General features: G+C 41.6%; 2 protein-coding genes across 4 annotated transcripts in view; both read right to left on the reverse strand.

The window, feature by feature from the left end:
- Positions 1 to 6,042, reverse strand: part of TMEM181 (transmembrane protein 181) — a 53,767-nt gene extending 47,725 nt beyond the window's left edge. Inside the window, exon 1 of the mRNA XM_042889943.1 lies at positions 4,736 to 6,042. The gene's annotated coding sequence lies outside the window, so the exon portion shown is untranslated. The remainder of the gene's footprint in view (positions 1 to 4,735) is intronic.
- A 103-nt stretch (positions 6,043 to 6,145) lies between these two features.
- Positions 6,146 to 25,162, reverse strand: part of TULP4 (TUB like protein 4) — a 134,698-nt gene continuing 115,681 nt past the window's right edge. For all 3 annotated transcript variants that reach the window (XM_042889809.1, XM_042889818.1, XM_042889828.1), the window contains exons 8-15: positions 23,155 to 23,379; positions 21,285 to 21,519; positions 20,657 to 20,801; positions 18,086 to 18,230; positions 16,809 to 16,902; positions 15,136 to 15,279; positions 8,484 to 11,059; positions 6,146 to 6,773 (exon numbers count right to left, since the gene is read on the reverse strand). In XM_042889809.1, coding sequence (XP_042745743.1) covers positions 6,657 to 6,773; positions 8,484 to 11,059; positions 15,136 to 15,279; positions 16,809 to 16,902; positions 18,086 to 18,230; positions 20,657 to 20,801; positions 21,285 to 21,519; positions 23,155 to 23,379 — 3,681 coding nt within the window. In that variant the 3' untranslated portion in view covers positions 6,146 to 6,656. The remainder of the gene's footprint in view (positions 6,774 to 8,483; positions 11,060 to 15,135; positions 15,280 to 16,808; positions 16,903 to 18,085; positions 18,231 to 20,656; positions 20,802 to 21,284; positions 21,520 to 23,154; positions 23,380 to 25,162) is intronic.

Consider the following 25,162-nt stretch of genomic DNA (forward strand, 5'->3'; position numbering starts at 1 on the left):
TCTGGCACACTTGAACATCGTAGAATCACAGAATGGTTTGGGTTGGAAGGGGCCTTTCAGATCATCTAGATCCAACCCCTGCTGTAGGCAGGGAACCTCCCTCCAGACCAGGCTGCTCAAAGCCCCATCCAGCCTGGCCTTGAATACTTCCAGGGAGGGGGCATCCACCACCCCTCTAGGCAATCTGTTCCAGTGTCTCACAACCCTCACAGTAAACAATTTCTTCCTAATATCCAGTCTAAATCCATCTTCTTCCATTTTAAAGCCATTTCCCCTCATCCTGTTGCTACATGCCCTTATAAGAAGTCCCTCCCCAGCTTTTCTGTAGGCCCCCTCCAGCCACTGGAAGGCATCATACCATTTAATTTCTTTGGATACTCTTTGGAACTCTTTGGATAAGTAAGTATCCAGATTTTCATCTATTTATTTGCAAATCTCACAAAATCGTGTTGTTTTGATCCTGCACTAAGCTCCAGATCAGCAAACCTATGCACCTGCACAGAGCTTCATAACAATCAGTTTGCCCTGAAGAACAAACTTCTCATTATAAATTCAATTGCAAAATCAAAAGTTGAATGGTGAAGTTTTTAATTTTTGTATCAAGAACTGCTTCACCGAATCCTTTTTCATTCTCTTTTTCGGTTAATTGTTTTTTCTCTTAAAAATCTAATTTCCTACATGGAGCAACAATCCAACTGCCAAAAGAAATGCTCTCCTCATACATCTCCAGAGGTACCAAGCAATATGCAAAGCTGCATCTTTTAATCTAAAAACATCTCTGCGGGATTTTCTTTTAAAGAATTAAATAAATATGAAATAATCATTTGCATAGCCCACCTTTCACAAGCAGTAACGAATCTTATTCCTTCGGGAATGATGCATGTAAATTCCAACCTTGCAAAAAGGACCGTGGTCCCTACCTGCAGTATACTCCTGAGGGTAACACAGCTCTATGCCAGTAGCTGCTGGTGGAGGATTGTGCTTGCTGTGAAAGTGAAGGGACTTCAAAATGAAAAAATTCCTCTACCAGAATTATTTCATTTTTGTCAGCAGTATATTATTTCCCCTTGTATACTGGGAAAAACATTACACCAACCTCTAAATCACATGAACAGCTTGCTCTCCTGTGTTGAAGTCCTAGAAATGAGAAAATAAGGCAAAATTCTCTAAGACTGCTTTGTGGCTGCCATTTTACTTCCAGAGTGCTTCAGGTGAGTTTACACAGAACTGTCAGTATAGCTGTTCGTTAATGCTGTACAGTTGTTTTAAATGGATATACCTATCAAGTCTGTCATTCTTACCTTATAATCATACAGAGATGGCAAAGTGCATTTTGGGTGCGATTCCCCTCTCTTAAGTACCTTAGTGTAACCTGGTGAGGTGAGAAGCGGGCCCTCTGTCAGCATGCCATGCAAATGGCTCATCTGCTGCTAATCCCCAGGTCAGATTTACTGGCGTTGAGTGGTTTGGGATCTGCAGAAATGTGTGATTTCCAAACTGTTGCTCTGGCAAACACATTCATAAAAACCAGTCAAAACTTACCCTGTCTTCTCTTTCACTCAAATCAGTTTTTGCACATGGATTTAAAGTGCTGCTGACAGGTAAAAGGGCACCAAGATAACATAGGGTAACACATATCTGGCTGCAAATGCACAGAAATTGTCTGAGGTAACAACCAGGCAAGCTCCCACATTTGTCTGGAATTTCTTAGACCAAAAAAAAAAAAAGACACGTGAGGGAAAGTCAGACTGTCCAGGCTCAAGGCTTTGTGCAGCTCCATAAAAACAATAGAACAAAACTAGATAAAGAAATATACAACTATTTTTCTGTGGCTGCAACAGGGAAGGTTTATCTGAGATGAACCTACATGCAGATTGACTGTTATACAACCAAGATCAGGCAACCCATGGCACCTCTTTCTGCTGCCTCTGGAACTCAGTGAATAACTATTACGACGAAAATTCTTTCTGTAACTCTTTCATCTCTCTCTCCCATACGCGCATTGCAGAAATGCAATATTCCCACTGCTTCAAGACAAAATCGATCACTCTGTGCATGGAGCATATACAAGACTTTAAGTGCCAATTTAAAGACTCTGTTAGGAGCTTTATTTTGAGGCTATCAGCTGTATTTTCTAAATGAATCAGGATCTCTATTACACCTCTTTGCACCTTTAGAGGAGCAGATTCCACACAACCACCAACTGACACTGGGGCTTTCTCTGCTTAAAGCTGCTGCAGGCAAACTCTCTGGCAGCTGCATGCTGCTCTTGGAGCTAAACTGGAAAGAAGAGAGCAGGAACGCTGTCTCCAGCGTGTCTCAGTGGAGGAGCACCTTGAAGAAGAGAAGGTGCCACTGGCAGAGGTCAGGGCTCAGCTCAACCAGCTCCATGCAGTGCTAACTCAGGAATCAGCAGCACTATGGCTGCGCTGGAACCAGCTGAGCCCTGCTGAAGGAGTGCATTAGCCTGAGTAGAGAGAAACACATTTACTGCTGTACTCCTTCTCGTGCCTCATCTAGCTCATACTAAGCTAGTTTGTTAGTGCACTGAAGTATGCCACCGTTAAATCCTACCAGGCTATGCAATGAACTTACAAACTGAGCCTACATCGTTACACTCTCTTTTATCACGCAAGCCAGCCTATCTTATAACTAGAGAAAAAGCACTGCACTAAACAAGAGGGAAAGCTTTGTATTTTTTAAAAGCATTCCCAATTGAAATATGTACTTCAAAACAAAGGAGGGAAACTGTGGAGGACAGATTTCTGCAGGTCCCAAAGAAGTCATCTACATTCTTTGTAGTCTACACAGATCTTCAAAGCAAACTCGCTGCTTTTAGATACGCCAAAATATTTCTGCCTGCCTGAATGATGAAATTTTACATACTAGTCCACAAAACCAAGTCTTCCTATATGCACTTTGAACTTCTTGCAGCAAAACATACAATTACTTACGAATATGCTCTTTAAATATAAATAATAAAGTGTGTATAGCTCACTGATATATAGAAATAAAATAATCCCTTAATTACTTATTATATTACACAAGATAAATAGTTTGCCTTTTGGATGTTAACAAGAAATCTGCATTAAATTATCTTTAAAAACCACTCAGAACTTCCTAAAAAAAATTAAAAAAAATAAAAAAAAAGAGAAAAAAGAAAATAAAGAAATAAACAGCAGAATAAAACAAACAACCATGAAAAAGCCCATAAGACCCCCAGACTGTCTGAACTATTGCACAATTGAAAAAGAAAAAAAAAAAAAAAAAAAAAAGCTTTGGAAAAACATTTTCTGGAAATCCCTGTGTGCGTATAAAAGAAGAATATTTTTGAATACCTTGCTACATTCTCCCTAGAAGAACTTAGTTATCTACAGAAAACTCGGATCTTTCAAATTAAGTATAAAGTGTAAAATCTGTTTTTTGGCTGAATGCAACAGCAATCTTCAGGATTTCAGTGAATGTATTGTGGGCAGCTTTTAAATCTGTGTCGTATGTCATATCTCTCAATGAAAAACAGAAGAACTGTTGCTTTTACTTGTCCTTCATACAATTCACGATCCAGTTCCACTCTCAGAATTTACACCACTTCCACTTCTTTCATTACAATTCAACTTATTTGAGAGTAGTTTCTATCTCTAATTCTCCAAACCATTAAAACCCTCAATTTTAATTCCCTTTAGGGACTCTGTCAAAGTATTTTCAAAAAGACAGAAAAGTATCTTATCTTATAACATCTGACAAATAAACAGGAAGGCTGGAAATTGTGTATACTTTCCTGATTTATGACAGCTGTTCCTTGTGCTTTGTTTGGGCAGAAGCGACCAGAACGATGCAATCACAGGCTTGGCCAACAGAACCAAGTTAGTAAGCTGTTACCTGTTATATGTGTTTGTGATTTGTGGTTATACGTTAGTAGAAAGCTACTGATAATTGGAAAAAATTGCTTATGAATCAAGTGAAGAGGAATACTGTTCCATGGAGGATTAAAGAAACTGCACACAGAAGTCCTAATTAGACCAGATCTTGTTCAGAAAAAAACACTGATGTTCTTTGCACGCGGTAACAATTTTGGCTTAAAACTACAGGCAACGTTCCTTTCAGCTGAAGATTTCTAGTGTGAATGAGTCGCCCTTCTCCCAGACAGTGAGCATGTCATGATACATTTCTTGTCTATGCTGTTCAGCACATGCCCATTACATTCTAATTTGGGTATGACTGCTAAGCACAGACTTTTGGGTAGGAAAGGACACTAATCTGCCAACTTTCCTCCTCACATATTGATAGTAGCAGACCTGAGAATTCAACTGACTGTCTGCACAGGGTGTAACTCAATGCAGACAAATGGCTCAATCGTGCTTCCTTTATAAAAATCAATGGGAAAAATTTCCAGATTTTTAAGGGAACAGATCAAATTATTTCAGTTCCTCCATCCCACACACATTACAGATACAGGCACATAAGCTGCCGAATACGTAATGCACATGAGAAAAAATACAAATAGGCCAGATAACATAAATTCAATAAAATTAATTGAAGCAAATGAAGTCTGTTAAATGCCAAGGGGAATGTTGTGCCTGACATGTAAGCAGAAGCTCCTGAACTCTGGGATCATACAGGCATGGTGCCATCTATTGCCCTTCCTTCCTTCTTACTTCTAACTGTCCTCTCCAAGGAAACCACTTTGCAAAGTGTTCTTCCAGGTTCTTCCTGGACTCACCCTGTGGGACTTTACCTGTGGATGATCTGCCTCGTAGTCTCTCTTAGCAGCTCTCAAACTCCTCTCTGACTGATATTTATTATTCCCTCTGTGCTGTATTGCTTTACATGTGTCAGCAGAGCAGAAGTTTCTTGTTCACTGCATTCTGGTAAGCTCTGCTACAGCATGGTCCTCTCTTACATGGCACGCTCCTCTAGAATGAATTAAATACAACACAGAACTGCCTTACCACCAGAATTTTCAAAAAGAGAGATAAAATCACAACTGTTTATCTTATGTTATACAGCTTTTCAAGTAAGAAGTTAAACTGGATAAAAGACAAAGCAGTATTAACATCTCAACTAACTTATCTTCCTCAGCGTGCCTTTCACATCAAAAGAATAATTTTTTGAAGGAAATCTGCAGTCATGTTTAGTAATCTAATGTCCAAACAATTACAGGAATAATTACAGTTTTTGTGCATCACTGTGGAAGCTGTTTCCATACCAGAACGTATTCTATAGCAAAATGCAGGCAAGGAGGAAAGAGAGAAACCGAAGAAATACATACACAAAAATGGACAACACAGAAAACCTTCTGTGCAAGCAACCCTTCTAAATGGTCAGCAAGTCTGCATGTCCACCAGAAACTAAACTTTAGCCAGAACAAGCTGCCCTCCTTTCAATAAGCCATTCCCTGTAACACTCCATTTAAACTTTGCCTTGCCACTCTTTCTTACCTGGAGCATTATATTCACAAACTACAGTCACAAGAACTACTCAAGTAGTAATGGTGATAAAAGGAATAATTCTGTCCAATTTTTCCTTCCACTTTTAGCTTATTTGTCCTCCAGCCAGCCATGATGTTGTTTCCTGTAACAAAATTGCTTTCCTGATGAAATTGCTTCCTGTAATGACTTGCTATACTTCTGTCTCTTTCCTAATTTTAGCACAGATACAATGTTGTGGAACTTGATTCCTATTGATTACTAAGAAGATGAATACATTGGGCCTTCTCATTCACTTGAATGACTCTGTTTATAAAGTGTAAACACATTTAAATGAGGAGTGTGTATAGGCATGGCCTTGAAGGTACATCTGGTCACACTGTACCTCTTCCAGCTGCAGGCCAAACTGAAGAACACTGCTGATCAGTATGAGCAAAGAAGGAACGCTCTTAATTATTTTCTTCCCTCTTTTCTGTCACCCAACGGAAGATGTTTATCCCCAGTAACAGCACACAAAACAAGCAGACATCAACTTATTTGATACATTGAGTTTTAAAACCACATTGGTAACAGTTTTGTTTCTTTTCTGAGTAACACATCGTTATGTATAAATTAAATATTGACCTACAGAAGCCTCCCTGGAACTTGTGGTACTCAGTTATTATCAGAGATCAGAGAAGAAACACGCGTCTTCAAGTATTATAGCTTCTTTTTTTCTTTTTCTTTTTTTTTTTTGCTGCTATCATTGATGTAGTAGTAGTACAAACTGGACCAGAAAAAAAGTTATGTTCCCTGTTTTAAAAAGAACAGCATGATATAAGGCAGTCTATCAAAAAGAGCAGTCTTTTTTAATCCCTCTATGAGCTTACATCAGCTATTGTAGCAAACACAGCAGAACCATCACAACAAGCCAAAAGCCACACTTCTCCACATAACACTGAATGGCTCTCAACCCTTTGCTCTTTCTGAAACCAAGCACAATGCTTTAAAAAAAGAAAACACCTGAAAACAAACAAACAAACAAAAGAGAAGAAAGCCCCCCACCCTCCACCCCATGACTGATTAGAGTTAATGCCCTTCAGTTGGGCACTAAGAGACTTTTCCAGTTTTACGGCCTTCTTCGCTTCCAGGCACCTCAGTGCACCTAACGTAGGCTGCCCCGACATTTTCCAGTTTGGACTCTATGAGAAGGTTTTGACAACATTTTCCTCTCTCCAGGTTTCTGCTTGTTCATTTGAGGCGTTGAGTCACATTAGCCAGAGCAACAGCAAAGGCTTGCACTGCAGAAAATGGATACTGAAAGTCCAAAATGTAAGCATTGCCATCAATCCTTCCAAACTGCATCACCTGGGAAGCAGGGTAAGAGCGGGGAAGGAAAAAGAGAACAAGGTCAAAAACAGTGAGTCATAGAAAAGAAAACAGAGAAGAACAAGAGTTAAATATTTTTGCCCCTTCGTAAGTACACTTCTGTTAATTGTTCTGAATTAATATGGGGTAGTCACAGCACGGAGTGGGAGGACAACGAAGAGTAAGTGCACTGTAATAATGGACCACATAGAGTACTTGACTAATATTTCACTCTGTACATTGAGCATTAAAACATATATAAACACTATAAAGCGTTGGTGTAAGAACAATGTTTCCAATGACCTCAACAGATGTGGGTCACACCAGCATCCTTCTTTATGCAGGAAAATAATGTTCTCTCCATTGGAGAGATTCCATCATTGCCCCATCAGGAAAACAGATTTCATTTTCAAAGGAAGGAGCTTTCAGAGAAAGGGAAGAACCAATCTTCTGTCTACAGCACCTCCCATTTAGCATGCTGTATTTCTTTAGCAGTTCTATTTTCCTTTGTATAAGCTTTCCTAGAAAATAATTAGACTGAGAATGAATTAGCAAAGGGGCAGCGAGAGCTGTCTGAAACGTAAAGCTAGGATAGTCAGGTTGTTCTTCTACAGGGAGTACGTAAATTTGGCCTATTAATATTGCTTCTTCATAAGCTTAATCAGAAGCCCTGATTGTATTTTTTTCTACAGTGAAGTTTCTTGGGCTGGAATGTAAGCAAGTGAGTTGAGCTTTGTTCTATCACCAGCAAAGCCTATGGTCAGTGTGATTTTGCACAGGGGTTCATGGCTATGCACCCATGGTCACTGCTTTCTTAACAAGCTGTTGTTTTGCAACAGGACAAAACTAGGAGGCTACCACTGGTTATCTATGTTGAATATTTAAGACACTGATCTCCCAAGTTAAATCAGAGAGAGTTGAGAACCTTGATGTCTGTAATAAATCAAAAGTGACATTCAGAGATGCTATAGCTGAGCCAGGAATTAAATCTGTAACACTTGGACTGTCCTAGTCCAGTGTTCTGCTGATTTATTAATGGCCTGGTTTTGGTGTAGTAACATCCCACTCAGGCAGAAGGGGGAGACTGTAAAACAAAACATTTTCTAGCTTCCCAAAACTTCTCTATCCATAGGCTGCTTAAAAGTGGGCCACTGAGCCTCTTTCTGGGAGAGGGTCAGAGCCTCCTCTTGTACCTTCAGGATTAAGAACAAGCTGCCAAGGCCTGATAACTCAGGAGGGGAAATTTTGATTGAGGGAACCTAATTGAACCCCCATCAGTTCTCTTGAACAAAGCACATGTAACTGCCACAGGAACTGAGCAGTGTTCATTAAATGAGCTATCGTCCAAACTCACTGACTTCAACTGTAACTATACTCAAGGAAATCTGTTGCACTTTTCTCCAATTTATGCAACTGATTTATTACAAAAACTACTTCCCTTCAGAAGTAAAAACTAGCGATATTAAAGGAAGCCTTTGTTCTTATGTCTTACTGGGATAATACTGAATATGTCTGGTACATTTACATTACAACTGCACTTTATCCTTACTTCTCAATCTAGCACTTTGCTGGTTTTTATTGTTTGTTTTCTGTGTGTTTTTCCCCAAACAGCAACCAATGTGAGCTGGAGGCACTGCGCTGCATAGAGGCAGGCTTAGTCCTGGCACCCACCCTCCCACCCAGGTGCAGCATTTGCCACTGCCCTCCTACCTGCCGTCCTTCCAGCTCAATCTGGAAGTTTTTTGCCGACTCCTGGGTTACTCGCCCTCCAAAGTCCAGCTGATAGACTTGTGTTGCCTCGTTCCACAGCGGCTGCTTGTTGGCCATCACGTACACAAAGCCCTGGCTCCCCAGTCTCCCGTCCTCCTTCTCGCTGGCCTTACGGCACTTGAACTCATCCAGCTCACTGGCTGTCCTCAAATTCCTTTTGGTTTTCCAACCCTTTTTGCTGCCCTGACTCTGGTTCATCAGTTCATCCCCACTGATAAAAAGCTCCGGCTCACTCTCTGAACTGTCCTGAAATTCATTTGTCTTATTCAGCTTCTTGGACTTGAGCTGGTCTTTCTGGCTCTTGACTTTCTTCTTCTCTCTGCCCAGCCTTGGGCTGGATATTAGCGAATTGAAGTCAGTCAGTGTCCTCGAATCCTTTTTGACCTTGCCCTCAGTGATAGCCTGCACATTTCCTTCCTCAGCACGACTATCCAGCCGCTTTCGGCTCTTCTTGCCGAATTTGTCTGTCCTTTGAGGAACAGGGCTTTCTGTCAAGGAGAGCACCTCCTGGAAGGTGTCCGCTGTCTCCACCATCACTTCTGTACCCACATGGCCCTGGAGCTCGGTTGGCGGGGGAGACATAACCGGCTTCTCCACCACGAGGAGAGGCTTTGGAGGCAGAGTGCCCTGGGGATTCTGCACCGGTGGGCATGCGCTGTAGGAGCTCCATGGGTGCAAGGCTATCGGTGGCAGCTGTAAACTAGAGCAGGCGCTACTTCCCGGATACATGGGTGGCAAAGGGCAATAGGAGAGGTTGGGTGGGTAACCTGGTTGAAGCACTACTGTGGGCTCCTGCTGTGCAAACTGTGTTGGGGCCAGAGCTTCTTTGGGGGAGCATGGGGGCTGCATTCCCTGAAGGGGAGGGGTACTGTAGCTTCCTGGGTATGGTATTCCGACCCCATAACTTGTCTGGAAAGTGGCAGTGGGACTCGTTGGAGACTTAGGGGAGACAAACGGCATTCGAGACATATCCAGGTGCTGAGTCTGACCGATGATGAGAGGGGCTGGTTTTAAAGGGTTGGGTACGGAGCTCTGAGATGTCCTTTCCTGAGGAACCCATATCTCTTCACTCACCATAGGATCCCACTGGTACGGCGGTGGCCGTTTTACACCGATGGCAGCCTCCGTCAAGGCCACAGGTACGTGCCGTATCGATTTTTCCACTGGACAGTGCTGAGAAAGGGCTTCATCCTCCGTAAAGGCAGAGTTGATATAATCTGCCCGGTCACGGGAACTGTCAGGAGGGCTCAGCAAGTTGTAGGAGGACTGGGAGGCCAAAGGCGACGTACTGACAGAGTGAGCGATGACAGAGCTGTGCTGGGAGCTGCTCCCCGTGCTCATATCAGGTCTCATGCCACCAATGCTGGAAGTGCTGCTGCCAGAGTTGGCATTAGTGATGTTGCCCACACCACCAGCACTCGTGGTGCTGCTGCCGCCACTGCTGCTGCACTGGCTGCAGGTGTACAAAGCAGTGGGTACTCTCTGCTGGTACTGTGCCGTCACAACGCTGCTCTTGGCTTTTGGGGGAAGCTGCAAGGTGGCTCTCTGACTGTCCACCAGCTGGGCCATTTTCAGCGCTGCCTCCCTACTGTTCCTCCGCAAAGTAGCATGGATGATACTGCTGTCCAGCCTCTGTGCAATGCTCCTGCCCTGTGACAGCTGGCTGGCAATGTCGGGGTAGGGCGGTGGGTCCCCAGTGGGGATGGAGTAACGGGGAACTGTCAGCCGGTTCAGGGTGGCACTGGTGCAGGGTTGCTGCATCTTCTTCTCGGCAGCGGTGATGCGCAAAGTGGCAGAGCTGCCGGGCCCTGGCAGGGTGTAGGTGCCCTGGCCACAGAGCATGCGGGTACGAGGTCGGCACACTTCCTCCACATTCCCGCTGCTGTCGAATGTTGTTATTCGCTCGTACCCTAGAGGCGGCTGGTAGTGCCCCGCAGGGTAAAGGGAGAACTCCCCCTTTTTCAGGCAGAGGTCGAGGGGCGGAGGTGGGGGGACAGGTGGGGGTGGCGGGGGGCCCACCGTGGGAACGGTGCCAGGGTAGGGTGGTGGGGGGTTCATCTTGTTCAGCTGCAGCTCCTGAGCGGCCCCAAAGATGACAGCATCGCTCTCCACTAGCTGTGGTCCCGGTCCTGGACGCGGGGGCTTGGCCTTGAGCGGGGGCTCGTGTTCACGGTCACCATGGTCCCGGAGGTCGGCAAGGGCGATGGCGGGGGGTGGTGGGGCAATAGTGGGAGGAACAGGGGCAGCGCGGGCCACATCTCCACCGGTTGGTGCCACTGCTCCAGGGCCAGGGAATCGGCCTGGTGCTCCTGGGAAGGGTCCTGGCCCCTCACCCCCTGTCTCGGCCGGAGGGTTAGCCAGAACATCCAGCTGCACATTCTGGTTGGCCAGCAGCGACTGGACCAGGCCGATGCTCTGCGTGGGCGACATGGCCTGGGCTGAGCTGTGGATGGGGGCAATGGGGATGTTGACGGTGCAGGGTGGGCTGCTGGCAGGGGCACCTGGAGCTCCAGGCACTGCAAAGAACAATACAGCCCGTCACTCGCTAGCCTCCCTGCATGTGGCAAGGCCACTTGCCCTCTGCTTGCTCTAGTTCAGGGCCCATTGGCCTTTGCTAAGCGTGGTGCTTAGGCACACACAAGGACAGCAAGCGTCAAACCACAAAAACCTCCAGAAATGGCATTTCATGTATTTTTTGCTTTTATTCAGTACTTTGAGGAAGACATTTGGGCAGCTAAAAAATGTGCCACTGGGAAAGTTCATGGAAGTGTTAACATGAAATTCAGGAACTGGAGGGAATTTGTTTTTAAAGTTAGTGAAAAAAAAAAGACCACTGCATGTCTTTTGTACTTTGTCATTTTGTTTTACCCTTGACTTTTTAACTGCCTGCTTATCTTTATGCGTTTAGGAGCTCAACTGTATTTGGAAGGGCTGCTATCAAACCTGAAATCAGTGGGTCAGACATAAGTTTGAGCAAGTAACCCAGACTATCTGCACTGACTCCCATTGCACATTTCTTACATTTGGAGATCAATTTTAAGTTAACTTTGTGGCAGTGGTACTTCAGAAGTAAAGTTCAGCACTCACGTTTAGGCCACACTATGATTCCCATGAACTTTCCCAGAGCAGTGAGTTTACCTGGCGGGTCTGAACTAGCACTCACTCATCATCCAGTTGTAATGAACACTACTTAAATCAAAACAAAGTTTTAAGAATCGAGATTCACATTAGTTTTCAGCTAAGTTGTTTTGATGATAAAGATATCAACAATCAAACAATACAAAAGAAAATCTACCCATAGATACCTGGCTGCTGGCACCTCTTCTTTGCCTCTAATCCTAAAGCTACTGGATGCAGCTCTCAGGCTTTGTTTTGGGCAGCTGCTACGTAGTGGTAAGGCACAAAACAGCCCTCACTGACCCAGGCTGACACTCTCTAGAGCCAGTGAGGTGCTGCTTTGATTTGTTGGAGAGAGCTTCGGGCAGAGGATGCCATAATGCTCCTCAAGCCTGCCTTGACCTGACAGCAATTACCAGCACTGACTTAGATGTTTGATAAGCATTCTCTCTCTTTCTTTCTCTCTCTCTCTCTCTCACACACACACACATACACGCACACACACACACACACACAAAATGCCAAGGAAAAGATGAAGAAAGTGGAAGATCAGCAATGAAAGCACTATATCAGTTAGCATGAGTGAGCTTCAGTATCAGTAGCTTGGTGAGCTTCGGCAAACTGGAGAATACAGTTATCAGCTGGGAAAAGGCAAGTATTATCCTTTGAGTTTAGTGAGTGACAGAGCAACCTCTAATACAAAGAGAAGGAATATGAAACAGAGAGAGGAATACAATGGAATGAAATACAGACAAAACTCATAGAAGTTGTTGAAAGCAGGTTGGTGTAGAAAAGATGTGAGGAAATAGATGGGAAGTAAGAGAGATTCAAGAATTAAGTGTTGAAATCAAGGAAACTTAGCATCAATGTTTGGACAGGCTGCAATCAGAAATGTGAAAAGAAGCAGACGAATAGACAAAAGTTTCCCACAAGTGGTGGTGAACAAGTGACAGTGTAGCAGTTCTCATGATTATAAGCAAAAAGCATGGAATGTGCCCCAACAGCTTGGAATTCCTTCTGCAAAAAGCAGTAAGACTGATTCCAGGAAGAGCTACCACTGAAAAGCCAGAAAGCAACAGGAAAAGGAGAACACTGAAAGCAAGTGCAGATGCAAAAGTCAAAATAAGAAGGAACATAGATAGAAAAGAATAATAACATATAAACAAAGAGAGAACCTAAGAGTTTTTGCTAGTTCTGCACAAAAAAAAAAAAAAGCAAAATAATAAGCAAGTTGTATCAAGCAGGTTTCTGGCAGGAAATTAGAGTTCTATCCACGATCATTTATGCGAGCAAATTCTATGGAGATCTGTGGTTTGTAAGAACTCACCAGGCAAGAGATCCATTAGTCAGAATTAATCCAGTCACTGCCTAGTTCGTAATTAATTTCTAATTAAAATCCTAGTCGCCTACTCATGCCCTATAATTACACTTCCAATAGCATGAGGTTTTTATCAATATTAGTAGCCACAGTGGAATGTGGAAGGTGTGCAGATACTTGTGGATATGTTGGTAAGTTTTAACAGTATCTCCGTTTGTTCCTTTAGAAGGTTGACAGCTAAACTTCAGCAGCCCTAAGGCAGAGCAATTTTGTGCCTGGCTGGCAGGCCATGCACTCATCCTGAGCTAGCAATTTGTGCTCTTAAGCTTAAGGTTTAATTGTTAGCTTTGCTTGAGCAATCTGGAATGTTGCTGTCATGGGTATTAAGTGCCTATCCAAATAACATCTCATTTGTCACGGTGTTGCTTAATATCCCAATGTGTTTAAATTTAACTTTTTTTTTCATTTCTCCAATGGTTTTTAATTGATTTGTCTGCATAATTTGCAAGTTAAATTGATTCACTGTTTTTTTGCCCTGCCAAATCTTTACTGACTACATTAAAAAGCACCTCACCCAGAGTACTTTCACAAATTCCACTGCTCAACAGCAATTTCTACTGCTGTTTTTTCTTTTCATTTGTTTGCCTTTAAATTTCTCAAGCAACCATTACTTACACTGCAATACATTTTTCCATTTGTATGGAGCCATCTTTCCATTGTATACTTACTGGCTTTAAGAAAGAATTCTTGAGAGATTTTCTAAAATTTCAATAGCCTGTTTGCCAAGTCAGAAGGAACTTGAAAGAAAAAAGTGGGCAGAAGAGGAAGGCTCTTACGGAAGATAATCTATTATCACTCTTATGACGTTTCTCAAAGAGCAGGAAGAAAACTCTTCACAATTTTCCCTATATTTCTGTGGTGCTTACCAACTTGTAATTCAGAACACTGTTTCAGCTCTTCTAATAAAATTAAAAGCACTGATATTGCACATCAGGAAGGGACACAAAAAACTTTACATTAACTTTCTTTTTCTATTCAGTTTTTCTGTTTTTTTTTGCATGCATGAAATAAGTTTCATAGGAGAATTTGTTGAGCGCATAATACATATGATCACCAATGTCTCTACTATTTTTTTCAAATCTTTCTGAAGAAAATATTTCTTTCTTCAGATCCTACAGGTATGTATCAGGTAGACACAAATTAAGCAAGACAAGCCCTGAATCATGGGGAAATGGGCTTCACTTTAAGCACTTTAATATTTCTTTGAAAACACAGAGGGCTACTTTGATGCTTGGGTCAGTCACAAGTGTGTGAGCTTTCAGCACTCAAAAGATCCAAAACAGTGTGAGAATTTTCAATTTAATTCTTCAGTGCTCATACTTATTCTTCCTTAAAGAGTGCTGTCTGTTCATGGAGGCCACTTCTATAGTTCCAAAAAACTACAATATGGGAAACACAAATCTCTCACTGATATGAGAATTTGGAAATTGCATTAATTTAACTTCATGGCTATTCATTTTATTGTTATTCTTAATTGGAGAAGGTTCTTAGTACTTCCTACCCTTTTACCTATCACACTCAAATCACCTGCATCCAAACTTTCCCTGTACTGCTTGAATGTCCCACTACCTTACATCTTAGTGAAATTAGAAATTCCTTTCCGATCCTCCTTGTTTACATAACACTTTACTATTTTGGCCTCCTTGTAAGCTCCTTTACTGATAAAAATACGAAAGGGGATTCACAAAACGCTTTACAAAATGTGTCTGAGTTAGTCAGGAATTGGCCCAAGCTCCTGCCATCAGATTGTGCTTTGCTTCCATCAACTCACAAGAACAACCCCTTTAGACTTCCAACACAATATAATTCTGTTCTACAAAGATGCAGAATGCAAGGCTCCAATCTACAGAAAACTGCTAGTGAACTAAGTAGAAGATGATTAATGTTCCAATTCACATGAAGCTTACTAGCTCTATAAGCAATAAATTTTTCTATGTCTTTATAAAACAATGTCTGTAATATGCACTAGTTTTGTTCTAATCCAGTTCTACAGGATTCCACCAGACTAAGGGATTTTGATTTGTGTATTTATCAGGGAGCTGATCTGTCCTCCAGCTAGCTAGAGCCGTAATTTGAGAGGCCTAAATTCCTCCTTACCTGGTAAATCATCTTCATCTTCACTGAAAACATTTGGATTAAAGACAGGCAGGTTAATGTAGTCCATTGAAATCTTTCGCACTTCTGGGAGATAGATTGTCATCTGCCTGGGCTGAAGATGCAGCAAACTGGTTTTATATATTACTGGAGACAGAATGTGACAAGAAATAATTTTTAAAAATGGTTACACAAGGAGCAGACAAAGCTAAAAAAGAATTAACTCAAAGCAGATAGAAGGGCTATTATAATTTCTGTGTGATTTATTAATAAGCAAATGCATATATGAGACATTCTTAACCAAATCACTATGTAATACTTTGCATAAAGAGGACAAAAGGGATTGCTTCTTTCAGATATTTCTCCTTAAACAAAAGCAGCATCTCTTTAGTTAAGCTGTGGAAAAAATGAATTACTTCATCTGTACTTGCATCTATTTTTAGGAAAGAAAGTTATTTTTCTATTCTACTTTTGGAACTCTTCACCACAGGATGCCACATACTTATAAGAACTCAGGGGAAAATGAGAAAGTGCTCAGAAAGGAAATCTGCTTATTACATACAAAGGAAACTCTCCTGGCTCAGGTAGTCCCTGAGACCGAGGTCCTGCAGGGACAGTATCTGAAGGAAGTACCACTGCACATTTACTCTACATTTATATAATTCTGACCATATTTACCCTGAAACTGAGAGAATACTGAATTAGAAATTCACCTGATCTGACCCAGTACAGTCACTCTTACACTATCCTTTGGCAATCATTGTAAATGTGGATGTCAAAAACTGATAACGGACTTGTAAAACAAAGTGGCTGGAATCAATCACTGTGTAACACTTCAGTAAGCAGAAGATGCCACAGCCCTACAGTAGCTGTCTGTGGGGTGACAAATCCTGAGGACAATCTTTGCTCCAAGGCTGGTTCAGAGGGGTTCATCTTGCCAGTAGCTAGGATTCCATCTTTTGTCTGATGGTAGTCAATACAGACACAAAAAATATCTGTTTGATTTTGCATCCAGGGCATTGTTATTAGTTCTTAGAGCTTCTGTTGGTATTCCAGTTCAGAGCTCAGTCCTGCTATTGATTCTGCAAAATACCCTGCTCTTTGCTTAGCCATTTTCTTTTGGTAGGACTGTCTAGGGAGAAAAGGCCTACCTAGAAAAAGATCAAAAGAGCAGACAATCACTACTTTTAAGGCTACCAGTCTAGGAATAACCCAGAAAGAGAATCATGTGATAATGCTACCCACTGAGACTTGTAGAATCTTCAGCATGGTCTGTAAGAGTGATTTTTACATTATTTTGGTATAATTAGCAAGTAAATTACTACAAAAAATGGATTTTTTAAAAACACTTCTACTGTGATTTTCATATCTTCCTTGCAAAAATGTTGTCTATTACCTTGGGTTTTGTTCAAATAAACTGTAAGAATAAAGGTCTGTGCTTTACTGTTAATTAATCTATTACACCTGAGACTTTTAACATTTTCACCTCATTATTGTATTTATAGATCTGAATCTCTTTCAGGTACAGCGAATTTTGTAAATTCTAATTCCCAATGTCCAGAGAAAACAACTGCTCTGTTAAAGAAGCTTTTTGATCACTTAGGAAGAATGTATATTGTAAATTTCTTATTTGTTAGAAAGCTTAATATGCAAAAGGAAACAGAATTTGCTTTTACCTGCACCAAGATTAGTTGGTAGGAAAGCAGCCAAACCCACAATTTTAAATTTGGTTCCCCAGATGTTAGATGTGACCTGAGCAAGGTAGTTGTGCTACAAAGAAAAAACAACATCATTTTCACCTAGTAAGATCTATATCAAGCTCTAATAAAACCTGCAGAGCAATAAAGCTATGTAATAATACAATTTCAGCTTTTTTTTTTTTTATAATTGAAATACCTAAAGTGTCTGTGTAGGAACTGTTATATCCAGTCATTAAAAAGCCTCATTTTGATGTCTGAACACCATCTGAAATTATATCTACAACAATCAGCTAAAGCTGTGGAAGTAGTGAAAGTTGATTAACATCTAAACAACATTGCTTAGAAGAACACGACCACTTGCTTCTTCTGTATATTATGAGTTCAACTAGTTTGTAACTCAGAAAATAATACCGTCTGTCCTTTGGTTCTATGCTTCAGAATCACTTTACAAAACAATAAATAAAATATAAATGAATTATTCTTAACCAGCTTCCAAAGCAGTTTCCCAAACCACTGCTTCCATGGTGATCAAATTATGGGTATGAAAGATTAAAAGATTTTCTCAGAAGCCAAGAGTTATGCTGTCCATATCAGAACAAGATCCAAGCCTTTGGTCTCATGTCCTGTTTTGCTGTGTAACTGACCTACTATGAGATTTTTGTAAGAAGGAGAAAGAGAAATGACAGAATGGAAAAAAACAGCTGAAACAATACAAAACAAAAAGAATTCAGACTGGTATTAATTAAATGTGTATCTAATCCAGACAGTTTTACAGGCTGCTAAGTTTCATTTACCCACAGAATGTGAACAACACAAAGAACACCAAGTGCTAATTTCTTGCCTTCCTTCCAATTAAAGCTGTTCCACACAATTATAAAACAGAGAACATTTGGCCCTGTAGAGCAATCTTGTCTCTGCAGATCCCTAGCAAATCAGGGAACTACAATGGCATTAGGACAGCTCAGAAAAACGGAATAAGAAACATTTCTACATATACTTTTCAAACAGCCAACAGCATCAACTCATATAAAACCTCTCACATGGATTCACACTGACAAAATTACTGGGGGCAGAACTTAGCAAACAATGCCTGACATTCCACTGACATTTCCAAACATTAATATTGACTTGGAACATGCAATTATAGCAGCATTCCATCTAGTAGCTGTAAAGAAGTGAAAAAAAATTATTCAGGATCACTGGATGTGTACCACAGCATGTGGGCTCAGGTCTGGTAACAATGCACACAATACCTGAGTAATATCTTCTAAAGGAAACTCTCTTCGGGTTAGGCTTGGTGAACCAATAGAAGGTTTCCTTATTGGTAACCTTGGTGATCTTGATATCTCCTGTGCAGCTCGTGACATCTTTGGAGATTTGCGAGCCTCTATATTGATTCTGCATAGGAAGCAACAATTAGAATAATCAACTGGCATGCAAAAATGCAAAAAAAACATGCTTAGGAATATAAAGATGGTAATGAAGGCAGCTGGTACAGTGTCTAACGAAGAATCACAGAATGGCCTGGGTTGAAAAGGACCACAATGATCACAGAGTTTCAACCCCCCCCTGCTATGTGCAGGGTCACCAACCACCAGACCAGGCTGCCCAGAGCCACATCCAGCCTGGCCTTGAATGCCTCCAGGGATGGGGCATCCACAACCTCCTTGGGCAACCTGTTCCAGTGTGTCACCAACCTCTGGGTGAACAACTTCCTCCTAATATCCAACCTAAACCTCCCCTGTCTCAGTTTAAAACCATTCCCCCTTGTCCTATCACTATCCATCCTTGTAAACAGCCTTTCCCCCTCCTGTTTATACTCTCCCTTCAAATATTGGAAGGCCACAATGAGGTCTCCCTGGAGCCTTCTCTTCTTCAAGCTAAACAAGCCCAGTTCCCTCAACCTTTCCTCATAGGAGAGGTGCTCCAGCCCTCTGATCATCTTAGTGGCCCTCCTTGGGACCCACTCCAAGAGCTCCACATCCTTCCTGCACTGGGGGCCCCAGGCCTGGATGCAGTACTCCAGATGGGGCCTCACAAGAGCTGAGAAGAGAGGGACAATTACCTTCCTCTCCCTGCTGGCCACCCTTTTTTAATGCAGTCCAGAACACGGTTGGCCTTTCAGGCTGCAAGTGCACACTGTTGGCTCATGTCCAGCTTCTTGTCCACCAGAAGAAGGATTTGGGGCTTCTCTGCAGGCCTGCTCTCAAGGAGATCTTCCCCCAGTTTGTATAAATACCCGGGATTGTCCTGACGACCCAAGTGCCAGCACCTTGAATTTGGCCTCGCTGAATCTCACTAGGCTTTCATGAGCCCACTTCTCCAGTCTGTCCTGTTCCCTCTGGATGCCTTCCCTTCCTTGCCATGTGTCGACTGCATCACTCAGCTTGATGTCACCTGCAAGCTTGCTGAGGGTGCACTCGATGCCATCATCTATGTCACTGATGAAGATATTGAAGAGCACCAGCCCCTAGCATAGTGTAGACTATATAATCTACACTGTGGAGAGTTACAGTTTAAATGTAAAAATGTGTAAAGCTTGGTACATTTGCAGTTACTCAGATTGGGTATCTTCAGAATCATTTAAGAAAGTTTACCAGATGTAGTATATCCTCCATGAATTAATAAAATAGTGTATAGCTGAGTTATTTCAGCTTCAGACTTCAAGCAAACCCTCAAGAAATAGAAACGTGACACTTCAGTTGACAAATCTCTGCATTAATATGGCAAATCAAGGCTCCATAACCAGTGATCTCACTCTGAGCCAAATACTCCTGCCCCACATTATACAAAGGGCATCATGAGTAAGAAGAGATAATGTAACTGAAAAAGTTCACTGGTGGGAAACAGAAAGAGCAAAAGCAAAAGCTTTCAGAAAACCAAGCAGCAAGACAGTTTCTTTACCTGAGCTATTTCTGTTTTAGGTTCAGGTATTCATGGCTCTTTTGTCAAGTACTACTGAAATAAAAACTTTCACACATTACATTCACATATAAATAGACACATTTCCTTTGCTTTCTGCTAGGACAGCCCCATACTATGAAGTCTTTGGAAAGGCATTGTCTGCAACTGAAAGGCATCAAACCTGTAACATGAAGCTGGCATGCAGACATCAGTGCCTATGAGAACCATCACAGACACCCATGAGGCTCTGCGCAGGTGGAGGGTTCTGTCTGTGCACATAATAAACGTAATGAAGAGCTGGCAGGAGAGCAATCAGACACATTAACAACTTAGAAACTCGTTCTGTGTTCCATTACAAAGCCTTGTCAACTCAGTGATCGGGAGGATATTTGCTAATTCTTCCTTGCAAGGTCGCCACAGCAACAGATGTGCCCCCTATAACTGGATCAATCGCATGGATTTCTGAACTTGAAAATACCCCTGAGGAAGTACAGTCTTTAACTAGATCAGGGATTTTAAGCACAGAAGACTTAAAACATGAACTGTCTGAAGGATGAAATACATTCCATGGTGGCAAGAGTTCATGTACAGCAGAGCAGAAGTGGGAGAGTTCATAAGGTTTTTCTTTGAGCCTACTTGTGAAAATTGAGGATGCTGGGGAAGAAGGGTGCCTTATTGCTTCCCATTACCTTTTGCCCCAGCACTTTCCTCAAAGTCCACCTCAACAACAATATCTGAGATCAGTCTGGAACTGTACATGGCAGAGGACCTCAGTGCTCCAGAAGGCTCCTATCTGCCCAAAGGAGTTTGCTTTAAATTTTATGAAGTGTCAAGAAACTGTTAGAATGGAAGAAAGGGAGGGAGGGAGGCAGAAAGAAAACCTGGGGAAAAAGATGAGGCAATATTCAAGAAATGATTACCTGGGAAGTTTGGGTGATTTGCTAGCTCGGCTGATTTTGGGAGATTTCTTTGCTGCCCAGTCATCACTCAGTTCGATATCGCTGGAGTCAGAGCAGTTGCAGCTGTCAATCACAGTGGAAATCAAGCTGTTTCCATAGATTTCATCTATCAAAACAGGCCCCAAAAAATGTAAGTGCTGCTTCAGAAAACTGATATCAATTACAACTATCAGTCATCAGAAGCATAAATCTGATCCATGGGCGGTAGATGAAATAAAAGTATAAAGACATAATTAACTGTTCTTCACCGTGCCTAGCCCAAGTTTCCAGTGGTCTAAACTCAAGTGTACATGATTCAGAGGGCTGAATCACATTCAAGTGACTTCAAAATCGAGACTAAAAAATATTTTCTGCTAATTACCAATCTATTCTCTTCTACTCAAAATATAACAAGTTCTCTTTGACAGTATGATATAATTTGAGAGGCTTGAGCCTAGATCATGCTAAAAACTCTTCCCCAGCAGAAAAAGAAGGAAAAAAACAGATACCAGCTTCCATATTTCTTACAAAGATTTTCTTTAACTGTTGAACTTTTAATACCTGAAGTCTTTTAAAATCATTTTTATGTAGTACTACAGTTCACTTTTACCTGCTTTTCCATCTGTTTTAGGATCCATAATGACAAACTCTGGCCTCAACTTGCTGATACGACGTCCTTTTAGGATGGGCACCAATCCCCCAAGATATTCCAAGTACAGAGTATAACACGGGCCACCAACTTCTGGGTCATCTTCTGTCCTCTTCATCGTGCAATGAAGACGTTCATTGCCAGCTGTTGGATAGCTGACAAAATCTCTCATATTGTTTGGGTCTGGGATAGGAGGCTTAATGAAACGAAGGAAGGAAAGAGAAAGTTTCCCATAGGTTATTGTTCTTTTTCTTGGGGGGGATGATTTAATCTTGACGTGACTAACTGAACTTGAATCCAGCTCTAACTTGGCAGATCACTTTACTCTGGGTTATACATGAGCAACACACAAAACAGTGGGGCTGTTTATTGCTCAGTTAGGCTTAAAACAGCTTAAAACTGAGAAACTAAGAGTAATCATATCAAAGAGGAAGGCTGGACTTGTAGATAACAAATCTGTATTCAAATTCCAGCTCCATCAATCACAAACTTGATAACAAATTTTAACTTGGGTAACACAGTCAAGTCAAAGCTTCAGACTTCTATCTTCTCTCTTGCTGTCCCCAAAAGTGAACTTGGCCATTCACGTTCCCATTCCTCATTAGTACTGGTGCATTCTATAACACTATGCTACTACGTTGTCAGCTCTGGAAAGAGCTTGTACTCTTCTATCAATCCCACTTAGTTCCGAATACACGACCCATCTCCGACGAGGGTCTATTTGCATGCTGTGTAGAGAACTATGAGTCTGAAACTCAAGGTGGGTTATTTTGCCCTGCTTGCCAGCAGGCTGCATTAATCCACAAAGAGCACAGTCCAAAAGCAGTTAGACTGCTTTTGTCTACGACAATATAGCCTGTATGACACCAATAACACTAACGTGTGTTTCTTTACCACTGGTCTACTGAATGCTCTGTATCTCTGGAGATCAAGGAGCCATGGTTACAGCAAGGCATTTATTCTTCTCTGGTAAGTGAAATGTTTCACAGTCACACAAATTGCCCTGATTAGGAGTACACAAATGGAACTGTATAGAACCATTACATTACAAGCATAATTTGCTCTTATTTAAGCTGGGCCAACTTGACAGATTTCAAATTAGTTATTCTAGAGTCATACTGTTACAATGATGGCTCAAAACTTGTTTGAGAAAATGCTGTTAAGCATGCACAAAAAATACATAACACGAGAACACATATTTGGATGTAGGACATGTACTAGCTGATGCTCTAGTTTACAGGCTGTGATAGAGTTCAGAAATCCTAAGATGTACCTGAGAGCAAAAATATGAAAAAATAAGATTGAGCAGATGGCTCTGCAAGCAGCTCTGCTAGTAGTACAAGAAAAGATAGGATATCTGCTTTATTTTTTCACAGCACTGTTGGAGTAGTAAGGTTAGAAGAACTCACGGTCAGTAGAGATATTTGGGTAGACATGGATCTTAAGTATATCTTTCCTGGCAATATAAGGAGTCATGCAACAAGGAGAGATGTAACAGTTTTACCACTGTGAACGTCTCCTAAAACTATGACACAATTACTTCTGCAGTCTTCCTGAGCTAACAGCATATTGTACCTTGGAATGCCCTTGGAAAAGCCATCCATGCACAGTAGTACAGATCAGTGTGTGTAAGCTCTCTTTTCACATTTCAGTAGGCACCACAATAATCACCGACTTTGCTGTCCTTGAACAGGAGTGACCCTTACTCATGCTTTTTTATCATACTTATGTAGGGTCAGGATTTTACCCATTGTCACTTAGGAGCAGCAGGGAGAAGAAAATCAAGCAACCCCTTTCTCTTTTATGCGCACACATGCTGCTTTCCTTTTACCTTGATTGTTGGTATGAAGGCAGTGGTGAGGTATGAACAGAGCCGAGGGGGAAGGGTGAGTTTGCTGATATCCTTGTCATCTCGCAGACAGCTAGCAATGGTCTGCTGGCACAGAAGCTGCAGGCTGGAGACCCTGTGCTCTACTCTGACAACATATAGTGCAGGCCCAGAAGCCATCATCAGGCGTGAATCCCTGTGACCCCAGCAGATGGAGATGATGGGACGCTGCACGGGGAGGAAAAGGGCACAACTTGAGAAGATCATACACCTTCACCCAAACAATTGCACAGCGAGTGATCATCTGAATACAGCACCAATTAAGCTACACTAAATCTTCTAGAAACTTAGAAAAGCATGCTATTGCCCATAAAAAGGGAGAAAAATGTGGACACCTGAAATTATTGATACCCACAGTTGATACACATGCAGTTCTTTTTACTTGCAAAACTTTAAGCTCTTCACATAAGGAACTGTCTACCAAATTCATCAACGAGATGAAAAAAATGAGGCGCTATAAGGACATATGACTTAAAAGTCATACACTGCTAAAGAGCAGGATCTTTTGAGGCACCATCCACGTTATTTTTTCAGTCATATAATCAACCTTCATCCACTGTTAATGGATCCCATTTTACAACCGAAATCCAGACTACATGTCCAAAGACAGCTACTAAACTAGTGGACAAGATTCACTTGGCTTTCTTGTCTTGCACTCCTTCTTTTGTTGCATTATGTCTTTTTTGAACTACTACCCGAGGAAATGAGCTGTAAGAGATCACCATGGCCTTTTTGTCTCCTATTTATCTATATTCAGATACATCCATGTTCATGGCAGTAGACAGCCAAGAGAGTCAGAGGTGACTGGCCCTAAATGGCAGAATTCAGAGCAGCATAACAAAAAATCACTCAAACCCTCCTTTGCACCTTATTCCATGCTGCATGAATATTGAGTTCACACGATAACAGCAAGCCGTGTAGAGATTTAGAACAAATTAAAAAAGGATCACATTGCATGTATAAGTAACTGCCTAACTAAAAACTGAATGGAATGGATGCTTTTATAAATACCAGCTCTTAGGAAGTATGCCTGTTAAGGTAGGAGTAAACTTGTTCTCCAGGATGCAAGACAATCCTCATGGGTAAAACTGTCCCACAAACATCTATGAGTTCTTTCCCAGACAGCTCCTTGTGCCTGCTTTCTAAACTTTTGGGCCAAAATCCATCTTTTTTTATGCAAAGCACTGTTGTGTCTTGACATAGCACTATCACTGTTATTTTGGCCCTTTGTGAGGGTAAGCTGCAGTCAGCTGTCATCTCTTGCTTGACGTGCTACAAACATCTTTGTTTGCACATATACACACACTCTAAGGAATCTTCATCCCATAGCTGTTATCTCTGTACCAAAAATTAGCTTAGGACAAGGAAGACATCCCCAATCCATAAGGCACACTGTACAGAAGGCTGTAATCAGTGAATTGAAAAAGGCTCACTCCTTCCTGTGAAGGGCTTCTTTTTTTTCACAATCCTTAGCACTTAAAAATTTAAGTGAACATATTCTTAACTAAATTATGAACTGTATTTCCCTTAAGGTCAGGGTCTCTTTGGAATATCATAATGCACTGAACAAGAATTAACTACACAGAAGAAAAAGGTCAGGGCACACTCAGTACTAATCTTTATCTGCTCCTCTCTGGTAATACGGTACCCACATAAATGGGTTAGATTAGCCCAGAAGATACTAATCTAGTTTGGGAGCAAAAAGTTTTCCCTTTATTTACCAATTCAAAAAGCTTGAAGATGAGAAACTAGGGGAATATGGTTCTCAGTGAATGATATAAAGCAAAATGCAGTTGCACAGCACGATATCAGTGCCTATCATCAAGATAAAAGGCTGGTGGCAGATTATTTTTTTTTTTTCAGAGAAAAGACCTTTCCTGCTATGTAATTTTACCCTAGATTTAAATTTCAATGAAAATACTGGTTTTAAAAGCAGAAGACCTCGAGAGGC

This window comes from Lagopus leucura, unplaced genomic scaffold (assembly GCF_019238085.1).
Source record: "Lagopus leucura isolate 7727_CA_CO unplaced genomic scaffold, USGS_WTPT01 Super-Scaffold_73, whole genome shotgun sequence".
Taxonomy (NCBI): domain Eukaryota; kingdom Metazoa; phylum Chordata; class Aves; order Galliformes; family Phasianidae; genus Lagopus; species Lagopus leucura.